This window comes from Psammomys obesus, unplaced genomic scaffold, assembly GCF_907164565.1.
Source record: "Psammomys obesus unplaced genomic scaffold, mPsaObe1.curated_primary_1811, whole genome shotgun sequence".
NCBI classification, from domain to species: domain Eukaryota; kingdom Metazoa; phylum Chordata; class Mammalia; order Rodentia; family Muridae; genus Psammomys; species Psammomys obesus.
Genome location: NW_026596085.1, coordinates 9,365,742 through 9,377,276, shown reverse-complemented (window position 1 = coordinate 9,377,276; position 11,535 = coordinate 9,365,742). Strand labels below are relative to the sequence as shown.

Below are 11,535 nucleotides of genomic sequence, written 5' to 3'. Positions count from 1 at the left end.
ACACACACACACACACACACACACACACACACACACACACACACACAGTCTTTAGAAAAAGCATTCATACTGTACCAGATATTCTAAGTCATCTGAAAGTGCTGTAAAGACTTGGCTGTATACACTCCGTGAATAGATTGAGCCATTTTATGGAGGACACGGTGTGTCAATGGATTTTGCTGTCTGTGTGATATTAAGTAGAGTTTTGGAACCAGTTTCTATCAGATACCAATATATGACAGTACATTCATTTATATAATGTGCTTTAGGGTACATAAAGCCAGAATTAGTTTGTCTTGTTGTATTGTATCATGAACCACCAATTTCCCTCTATGTATTTTTAATATGCTTTGAATTAAAAATGAAAATTTTTATTTTATGCTAAAAATGATAAATTTAGTTCAGTGTATGCTTTTATTTTTAAAGGAAAAATTGGAAGTGATGACCAGTTGAAAGCACTGCAGAGAAATAACAGGAAATACCCAGTGTACTCTATGTAAGTTTTTACTTAAATATAAGAAATTTAAACTAAGCTTTAGTATAATACATGTATTCAAAATAACAAATAGAACTTGAGATGGTAAATTTTTGTTGGAGAGTGAGCAAAACTGGTCTCAAAGAAGTCTTCTCATTTTTATTTTTATTTTTTTACAATGGGTCCTAGCAACTCCTTAAACATACAGTGTCCACATTTTCCAGCCCATAAGTGCTGCCTTATTCTACCCTTTAGTGTTGAACACCCACCATATATCTTCTACATATCAGTTTACCAATTAACAGAAATAGAAGTATCATTTGTGTAGAATGATTATTGGCATAAACAGCGTATCGTCTCACTTTGTAGTCCCCACAGGAATGCCAATAAATCAGGGAGAAGGAGACATGGCTGAGGTGGCATATCCCCATCCGTGGCGGTCGGCATTGCACAGCCTCTGCGTGCTGGCGTCCATCCCACAGACTCCCCGCCTGACAGCGCACATGTGCTGAGGCTGCCCTTCCCTATACTCTCATCACTGTCAGGGGTTTTGTTACATGAAGACAAGTGTGCATCACCAGAGCTAGCTTCTCACTGCTGCTAGTGAAAACAGTATTTTGTATCTTGGATTTTTGATTGGTTCTGTTATTTCTTAAGACATAATTTATTCCTTTGAGTTTTGAGGCTGCCTTGCTGGTCTTTCAAAAAAAATTACAATTGTAGATAATGAAAGAAAATGTTATTTTAGCTAATAGTTACTAAATAGCCCTATTTTTCTTAATTGTAATTTAACCAGACCTTTATGATTTGAAGTTTATTTCTTCAAATTTTTATTTGGGAGTAATTTCTTATGGAAATCTTTAGAGTATTTATTGATAAAAAGTATTCATGCATGTCATTTTATGAAGTTGGCATTTTATTGATTAAAACTTAAGTTCGTAATTCTAAAACTGAGAAATGAAGTTCTTCAGTTATCTGGAAGTTTATGAGAAAGAAATTTTGTTAGGCCTTGAGTTTTAAATTCATCTTTAACAAAGTGACTCAGCATGCATGGCACTGAGTTTCAAAAAAAAAAAAAAGGAAAAGAAACAAGAACCTGATTCTCAGTCTTGAGTGTGGCCCTAAATGAGCTGGAGCAGTTGTGTCACAATATGGATGCTTCAGGCTGTGATTTGAGTCCTGGGATACGGACACAGACACTAGTACTTTTGTGTGATCCCAGCACTGTGTAAAGGTGCTAGGTGCATGGTGCACACCTGTAATCCCAACTCTGGGCCAGGAGAACAGGAGGATCCCTGGTCCTCCTGCCAGCTAGCCTTCTCTACTGATCAAACCCCAGATCCCCATGACACCCTGTCTCCAAAAACAAGGCTGATGGCTCCTGAGGAACAAAGCCTGAGTTTGAACTCTGGCAGCTGCCTGTGCGCGCGCACGCACGCGCGCGCACGCACACACACACACACACACACACACACACACACACACACACTCTTACGCAAAGGCATAGAAAATCTAGATGTTTAATTCACACATTAGAATAAATGGACAGTTTGGCATAGTACTTGTCAATCCATACTTTAAAGAAGCTTCTCATATAATTTTGCTTTGAAATCCAGTTCTGAAACAATAATTTAGAATAATAACCATCAGAGGAAATATGCCTTAATGCTTTTTTTAAATAATCCCTAGGGGTGATATTCCTTTGAAAGAATTACATCGTAAGCAGTCATGTAATTTTGACCGTAATGAGGTAAGCTCATTGCCACATTGTCTTCTCAATTAAGTCAGTTTGTGATTTCATATTTTAGCATTTTGTTTACCTTGATTTAAGATTAGCTTTTATTTGTAAGTTTAGTATTAGGTAGACTCATCTCCCCTTATACTAGAAATGTTATGGCTTAAAGCTAGAAAATGTAATGCTATTTATTTAAGACAAATTAGTCTAGACACATTTAAAACAGTTTCTCTTGCTCTGTAAGATTTTTATTGAAGAAAAATACATTATGTTTCAGTACTGTCTTGGTGAATACAACTGAGCCAGGAATTGACCTACTGTCTTACCTAATGTGATATTCTTAACCATACAATTTTTCCTTAATAAGTATGCCGGCCAGTTTGATATCAGCTTGGTACAGGATAGAGTCATCTGAAAGGAGGGAAACGAAATTGAGAAAATGCCTCCATAAGATCCAGCTGTAGGGCGTTTCTTAGTGATTGAGGGGAAGTCCCAGCTGGTAGTTGGGAGCACCGCTGTGCTGGTGGTCCTGGGTTCTCTAAAAAAGCAGGCTGAGCAGGCCTTGATTTCTGGAGGCTCTACACAAACAACTGTGATGTTATTTGTCTCCTTCTGTATTGAGCTCCCTTCTGCCTCCCCAGTTGAACCCCTCTCTATTTTTCTGTTTCCTCCTCCATGACAGCACACCTGATTAAGGTAGAAAACTAATGAAGTTACACTCCTAAATAAAATGTAAGGAAAGAGAGGTGCTTTGGAATTAGCATATTAATTGTGAAGGAGCTGTCTTTTCTTACTTTAAAAGATATCAAAGCAAAAAACAAAAAGCTCTATACATTTCTAAATTATAGATGCAAAGATTAAAACTAAAATTTGTTGTGTATGTGTGTATAATATATACCATATAAACCATACATAACAATGTCCTTGCCTTTGCAATGGAGATCCCTCTCTTTTGAGTGGCTTCTGTGGTGGTTTGAATGAGAATGGCCTCTATAGGTTTATACATTTGAATATGCGGGCCCCAGTTGTTGGAACTCTTTGGGAAGGGTTAGAAAGTATGGCCTTGTTGGAGAGAGTGTGTCACTGGAAGTGGGCATTGAGGTTTCAAAAGGACTTACATCATTGCCAGTCTCTCTTTCTGCCACCATCTTTTTATTTTTTCTTTTTAGTTACATTTTCTTAACTCCGTGTCCCAGCTGTATCCTGCCACCATCTTTTGAATCAAGATGTAAGCGTTAGCTGTTCACGTTGCCATGTCTGTGCTCAGCCATCTTGCACTCTAACCCCCTGAAACCATATTCCTTCAAATTAAACAGTTTCTTTTTATAAGTTCCCACTGATATGATGTTTTGTTATAGCAATAAAAAAGTAACTCAGACAGAAATTGGAACCAGAAAGTAGGCTTAGAAATATAAACTGGCTTTACATCTAAAAGGAAAGGAAGATAGCTAGACAATATCTCCTCTACTGTGTCCCACCAAAAGACACAGAAAGTGCTTCTTTCAGTACACAGAGATGGCCAGCTTTTAAGGGCATCCCAGACACTCAGCAGCAACATCTGTAGCCATATTCTCTCATGAAGTTTTATAAAAATCCAGAACACAACAACAAATTAAACCCATTTGTTTAAACTCTTTAACTTCTTAGAAAGTAGGAAACACTCTGGTTTTAAAAAAAATGAGAAAGTGAAAATCATTAATTATACAGAAAGTAGTGAAATTACAAACCAATCGTGTGTTCTACACATGACTTATAATTCTACTATTTGACTGTATTTTTAAAAGAAGTAGTAAGTAATGTCCAACATAAAAAACCTGAAAAAGTATAGCAAATTCCTAAGTACTTTAGTATCCTGCATTTTTACAAGTGTGTGCACCATGACGGTGTGATGCCTTTCCTTTTGTTAGAAATGCATTTCTTAGCAAAGTCTACTCTGCTCTTGATGTTTCAAAGCCAATTGGTATTTAAGTTTAGGTGGATAGTTTTTTCTTTGTGAAATTGCCTTTATTGAATGAAAGTAATATAAAGCAAAAGTGGTGTAAAATAGGCTACTGGTATAGATAAAAATGAGCACTATTATGAGTACCTCAGGTTGTTAAAATTTTGATTGTTTTCTCTAGATCCCAGTGGAAGGAAGAGGAATGTGTTCTTTACAAAGGGAATCAATGTCTACTGAGACAATCTGTGAGCATAACTTTATTATTTTAGAAAAGAAAGAAGTAGAAATCATATTTTAAAGATTCCACCAGCAAGTATACATTTCATAGATATTTTAGAATATACTATAATACAGTTGATTTCTTAAAATTGCTTGTTTTTTAATAAAGCACTCATAAAAATATACAAACATTTACAAACATATCTATAATGTCAATTTACAACTTCACAGATAGTTTCATACTCAACTGTAGTTTAGACAAACCACTTTAGACAATGTCCCCTATTGCATTTCCTACCATGGTCCCTAGAGGCCACTATTGTCCTTATTTTTTTCTCCTCACAGTTTTCCTTTTTTACCAAGTATTATGTTTTGAGGTTCATCGACTTTGTTATTTGTGGCTTCCACAAGTTAGGTTTGTTTGTTTGTTTGTTTTTGTTGTTGTTGTCCAGTATTTGGTGCATTTACATGCTCTAATTGATTCATGCATCTTCTGGGAATGGATACTTGTATTATCAATGTTTTGTCATTGGCTATTCTGAACCTCATTGATATTTCTGGAACACACATATAAAAGTTCTTCTTAACTGTATTTCTAGGAATACAACTACCCTTTCACATGATACAAATTTATTACCTTTTAATGGTAACAAAAAATTATTTCCCAGACCCGAACTGTCTATTTTAGCCTTCTATAGGCAGTAGGTAAGAATCATATACTCACCTATACTATGTAAACGTAATAACTCGTGGTAGTTTTAATAGCTTACTTCTCTGATTACTAATTAGGTTAATTGGTCAGCAGTGTTTCACGTTTTGTCCGTGCTACCTTTTGTTTTGGGTTTGGAGACAAGGTCTCACGGTGGTCTACAATCACATACAACTCTCACTGTGCTTTGGCCTCTTGACAGCTGGAGAACAGTTGAACATAAGCGCGACCAGTGCTGATTTTAAGATGCTTGGGTTCATGAAAGAATGTGTCTTTTATGCTCTACATTTGGTGACATCCGTTTTGCCATTTGCATCTTTTATACATCTTGCATACTAATTGTTTATAAGCGTGTTATGTGCCAATGCTTCATATTTGAGCGATGTTTTGTCTTCAGAAGGTTTATAACTACTAGGTATGTCTTAGGGCTTTGGTCTTAGAACAGCTCTTCTGGTTATCTGGTGTGCTAAGAGAGTTAGAAATCTTGGTGAACATTTACAATTTTTGTTAATTTACTTCTAAATTATCATGAAAATGGAGCCAGGCATAGTGGCACACACCTCTAATTCCAGCACTCAGAAGGCAGAAAGAGGTGAATCTCTGTGACTTTGGTTCAGTCTGGTCTACATAATGAGTTCCATTCTAACTTTGCTTGGAATTGAAAATAAATTACTAAGCAGATGATGCGAGGAGACATTGGACATAGTTCTGATGCACTGTGATGTTTGCTCACTAGACAAGCAGATGTCTGATGCCTCAGGCCTGATAAACTTGGTTCATACCTCCTTCCTGGGTCACAACTTAAGATAGTTGTTCTTAACAGGTTCATTATTTTAATAACGAAATATTAAAAATTTTCATTATTGAAAAGTCAATCTGTATTTTCTCTATTCTGATTTTATGTGATTTTATTGCAGACATAAACGTTTAAAGGTAAAATACCTATTTATCTTGCTAGAAAAACAAGGTGTTAAACATCAAAACACTAAGTGAACTGAGCACATTTTGAAGTGTTGGTTGTTAGTGAAATGTAGATGCCTTTTACCTTGCTGGAGTATGAGTAGTACCAGCCTCCTTCACGGAACCTTTCTTTCAGATCTGGAGTCTTCGCAGAGCAGCCAGTCTGCCAGTTACTCTCCACAGCCGACAGAGAGTACTTTCAGCTCCAGTTCTGACTTGGTAAGTCAGTTCTTCTTAGCTTATTAAAGTATGCTGTATTAATTTCAAACCATTTTTGTCTCTTTTCACATTGAAAAGAGTTGAGCCAATAGAAATAGAATCACAAAAAGTGCCTTTCCAAGTTAAAAAAATAAGAAATTTTAAAATGTAAAAATGTCAGAAAATGTAAACAAAAAAGTAAAATAACTATGTTACCAAGCATTAATGATTTACAATTACAAAGATATTGAATATATTTTTACAAAAGTTTCTTATCAATATATAAATATACATACACTTGTATATATATGCATATAATGTATTATATAAAATGTATTATCTAAATATAATACATATTATATATTTATTTTAAATGTTTTTTAATAATTTACTATAATGTAAAACATAGAATAACCAAATAAACATTAAAAACGCAGCCTCGGAACTCATAAGGTGAGATGAACTACCCAGTGTTGTCGAAGACTGAAATCTAAATGTTATATTTTAAGTGGGAAATGTCGCACTTCTGATAAGCCATGTTTAAATAAAATATTCCTCCCTTCACTCTGTATTCTTATTTCTTCTGTCTCTGGCCCCTTGTTTGTCATCCAGACTGCTTGTTAAGGATGCCAGTGACTTCTGTGTTTCTGTGTTTCCAGACTATCCTAGTGTCCATTCTATCATGTTGAATAGCAGCATTACAAAAGCATGTACAAAAGTAACAAATGACAGGAGTTATTTGCCTTAAATGTCCTGATCATAGTTGAGCACTGAGGGAAGCCAAGCAGAATAGAAAGAACAACCATGGGAGGAGCACGGCTTACAGGTTTGCTCTGCATGGCCTTCTTCTTCTTCTTCTTCTTCTTCTTCTTCTTCTTCTTCTTCTTCTCGTCCTCCTCCTCTTCTTCTTCACCACCATCTTCTGTCTTTATTATCATTTTTTTCTCATTTATTTATTTTATTCACTTTCCAGTCCCATTTTTCTCCCTCCCTTTCCTCCTCCCCCTTTTCTCAGAAAACAGGAGCTCCCTTCCCATCAACTCTAGCTCATCAAATTGCATCAGGACTGAAGGTGTCCTCTTCCCCTGTAGCCTGTCAAGGCAGTTCCACCAGGAGAGAGTTATCTAAAAGCTAGCAAGTGAGTGTGTGTCCAATGCAGCCCTCACTTCCCTTACTAGAGTACCCACTTACAGCCCAACCTGCCCATCTATTAAATCTTTGTAGGGGACCTAAGTCCAGTTCATGCATGATACACGGTTGATGCTTCAGTCTCAGCAAGCCCTCTGAGATTAGTTGCCTCTGTTTTTCTTGTGGAGCTCCTGTCACTTCCGGGTCCTTCTCTGTTTCCTCCAACTATACCCCAAGATTCCGTCTGTATGCACTGACCAATGTTTGGTTGTGAGTCTCAGTACTTGTTCTGGGGTTCTGGGGCTGGGTAGAGCCTCTCAGAAATGCTCTGCCATACAACAAGGGCACTTGCTCAACCATATTCATAGCAGCTTTATTTGTAGTAGCCAGAATCTGGAAACAACCTAGATGTCCCTCAACTGAAGAATGGATACAGAAACTGTGGCACATTTACACAATGGAATACTACTCAGCTATTAAAAACAAATAAATCATTCAATTTGCAGGCAGATAGATGGAGCTAGAAAAGACCACCTTGAGTGAGGTAACCTAGACCCAGAATGATGCACATGGAATGTACTCACTTATAAGTGGATTTTAGCCATATAGTATAGGATAAGCACATGACAAGGTACAGACCCAAAGAAAATAAGTAACAAGGAGAATCCAAGGGAGGATGCATAAATCTCACTTGGACGGGGAGATAGAATAGACAGAGGTAGTGGGTGAGGAGAAGGAACAAAGTAGGAGAGGAAACAGAATATTAAAAGGGCAGAGATCAGACCTGAGGAGATCAAGGGTGAGGGGACAAAAGGCCTGTAGAGAAAAGAGAAAATGAGGGTGGGGACATCTCTGAGACAAGCTGGAGACCTAAGTCAGGGTAGACTCCTGGGAGGACATGAGGGGGACTCAAGCAGAGACTTCGAGAAGCAGAGGCCATAGAGACTGAGGACAGCCTCTAACTAGACTAGTCTCCTAGTAAAGGGCGGGGAACACCAACCCACCCACAAAAACTTCAACCCAAATTTACCCTACCTATGACATGTGCAGAGGTAAAGACAGAGTAGATGGAACAGAGATTGAGCAACCGATGCTCGGCAAAGACCCATCCTATCAGAGTGCCAACCCCTGACACTATGAATACTTTGCTAAGCCACCAGACAGGAGCCTGACAGAGTTGTCCTCTGAGAAGCTCAAGCCAGCAGCACCTCAAAACAGATGGCTTCCTTTTTAGACTATCTTTGCCCAGAGGTGGGCCCACCTACAGTGTGCTGCTTCTCCCACACCGCCAGCCACATTTATCATTAATAAAAAAATCAAAACAAAAATAAACAACACACACACACACACACATAAAACTATATAGAACTGTTACAGGCAATGTGATGGAGGCAGCCCCTGAATTAATGTTCCCTCATCCCAGGTGAGTCTATTTGCGTCACATTAACTAACTAACCAACATGCAAACTTTTCAGCCTCCAGTTTATAAGGACCTGATCTTGGTAGAAATTATTTTATTTGATACATCCCCACATGATGCTGTAATGAGCAGGGTTTTGTTTAGGACCCTCTTCTGTTAGCCTGTGCTCAAAAGCTGCAATGATGATATACATCTGAGAAGTGACATTTGTGCTGCTTTATTGCTTTAGCTTATTTAGCTGTGAAAACTGACACCTGACTGCATTTAATATTCTCCTTTCCTCATCTGGATCTACACATACTACTTTGCCAGTTTCTTCTCTGCTTTGGTTTTATGACATTCCAATTGACAGTTGTTGGCCTTAATTCCTGAACAAATGGAGTCCTATTCATTCAGTCCTTCCCTACAGTTGTATTTTTCAGGGCACTGCCTGTTTTCTTTGCCATCTCACACTGAGGACTTTGGTTCATTCTTTCATATATTCCATGTCTTGGGTCTCAAGTCTCAGCATGCCATTTGTATCTGTATTGTTTTGCAGTGAGTTCTTCAATGGCTTTCCGGTCTAAATGAGGCCCCATCTCTATGTTTGCATAGTGCTTCATGCTGCACGCCTATCCTTCATGTTTCATGCTTCTTATTCATAATCCTCTCTTCAGTTTTCTCAGGTGTATGATTATTTGATGAACTTCGTTTTTATCTATGTAAAGTAAGTGAGAAAGCAGCAGCTGTGTTCTTCCCTCTGAGTGTAGATGTCATTCATGCTGAATAGATGAGCTGCACAGAATTTGCTGTCTCCAGTTTGTGCTCAACTAACTTCAGTGAGTTTCTTGGGCTGCTTTGCTGCTCATGGTCAGTCAGCTAAAGTCTAGGGCTTATTTTAGTCTTTTTTTTTTTTTTGTCATTAAACTGTCTCTCTACTATCCAACTTGAATAATCAACATGTGTTGTGTTTTTGTTTTTGTTTTTCCAACATGGGAGTGATTGAAATACTAGGTTTATACATTCTTGTCAAACATTCTAATACTGAACTGCAATCCCAGCAAACAATATATTTTAATTACAATACCCATTTGGAGTTTCATTAAGGGAAGTCAGCAGAATTTGTCTCTTTATATAACAGATGCAGAATTTATTGTAAGCACTTACCTTCCAGTAAGATGACACCTTCATTTTCCCTTTAAGGTATTGTGTCTTTCATGGGATGGACCTAGTAACAGTTAGTACTGTACTTCACCTCAGAAGCCAATGAGTGAGCAAAGTTACATTTGTTAGCAGCTCCCTGGCCACATGGTCCTTCTCTGCTCCTGTCAAGTAGCTGAAGATATTGTGGGATAACGAAGCCTGTGACTAGTGATGAGATAGCATTTCTTCTCTGTACTTTAATTGCTGTGACTATTGTTATTATTGCCATTTTAAAACCCATAGCTTTCTAGGAGTTGTGGGAGAGTCTTTGACTAATCTTTGATGCTATATGGGCTTTGACTTGTAACCTACCAAGCCCTCTTCAGTTTTCCAAAATTTCCTAGACTGTGAATTTAAGGACTGTTTTTAAATGACCATTTTTCAATTCACCATAGAACCAGCCATGTGGCACATACCTGTAATCCCAGCACTCAGGGAGGCAGAGGCAGGTGGATGGCTGTGAGTTCAAGGCCAGCCTGGTCTACAAAGCAAGTCTAGGACACCCAATGCTGCATGGAGAAATCCTGTCTTGAAAAAACAAAACCAAACCAAAAAACCAAACCAAAAAAAAAAAATTCATCATAGATTTCTTTAATTTCTTTTAGGTATCTGAGGACGAGGATCAGATTCAGCAGCAGACTGAATATTCAAATAAGAAATCTGTACAAACAACTAATAATTGTTGTCCAGAAAAGATGGAAGATCATTTAGGTGACGTAACTGTGAAAGACAATGCCAAAATTCATATACAGAATGATAATTTTTACCAGTCCTCAGAGAAAAATAATACAGATGCATTTCCAGAGTCCCAGTGCAAGTCAGAGCACACATCAAAAAATAGACCCAATGGTACCTGTGTGCTTCAGTCAGGGAGATTTGACTCAGGGGTACAGATAGATTGGGAGCCCATTGTGGGGGCATGTGACTCAGGGGTACAGACAGAGCAGGAGTCCATTGTGGGGGCATGTGACTCAGGGGTACAGACAGATCGAGAGCCCATTGTGGAGAGATGTGATTCAGGGGTACAGACAGATCAGGAGTCTATTGTGGGGACATGTGACTCAGAGGTACAGACAGATCAGGAGTCCATTGTGGGGGCATGTGACTCAGGGGTACAGACAGATCAAGAGCCCATGGTGTTAGAAACAGCAGATGTTGCCATAGAGTGCACCATCATCTCACAGTGTTCATGTAAAGATAGTCCCATTGGTCATGTAAAAGAGGTGTCCTCCCTTCATGAGGCTGGAAGCTGCAGTGAAGACCTGATGGCAGACACCACTGGAGGGCAGGAAACACAAAAAACTCAGACTAGGAAATAGTGTTTCACTTAACCTTGGAAGGCAATAGAAAATGTTCAGACCTTCATTAACATAATAAGTAATGAGAAAATGAGGCTGAGCATAAAGGGAGAGTTTATTGTTTCTATACGATTTGAATGTTTCTGTATTTAATATTCTCTAATAGCCTTATTTGTAGAAAATTTACATAATTTACATAACACCTACATTGCCATTCTCAATATGTTACCATTCTCTCTCTCTCTCTCTCATATATATGATATCATATATAT

At 38.0% G+C, this 11,535-nt stretch overlaps 1 protein-coding gene across 1 annotated transcript in view; it reads left to right on the top strand.

Moving 5' to 3' along the window:
• CUNH12orf40 (chromosome unknown C12orf40 homolog) overlaps positions 1-11,284 on the top strand; it is a 47,769-nt gene extending 36,485 nt beyond the window's left edge. Inside the window, exons 9-13 of the mRNA XM_055626817.1 lie at positions 427-496; positions 2,165-2,225; positions 4,331-4,394; positions 6,174-6,256; positions 10,571-11,284. Of these exons, the coding sequence (XP_055482792.1) occupies positions 427-496; positions 2,165-2,225; positions 4,331-4,394; positions 6,174-6,256; positions 10,571-11,284 (992 nt within the window). The remainder of the gene's footprint in view (positions 1-426; positions 497-2,164; positions 2,226-4,330; positions 4,395-6,173; positions 6,257-10,570) is intronic.
• The last annotated feature ends 251 nt before the right edge of the window (positions 11,285-11,535 follow it).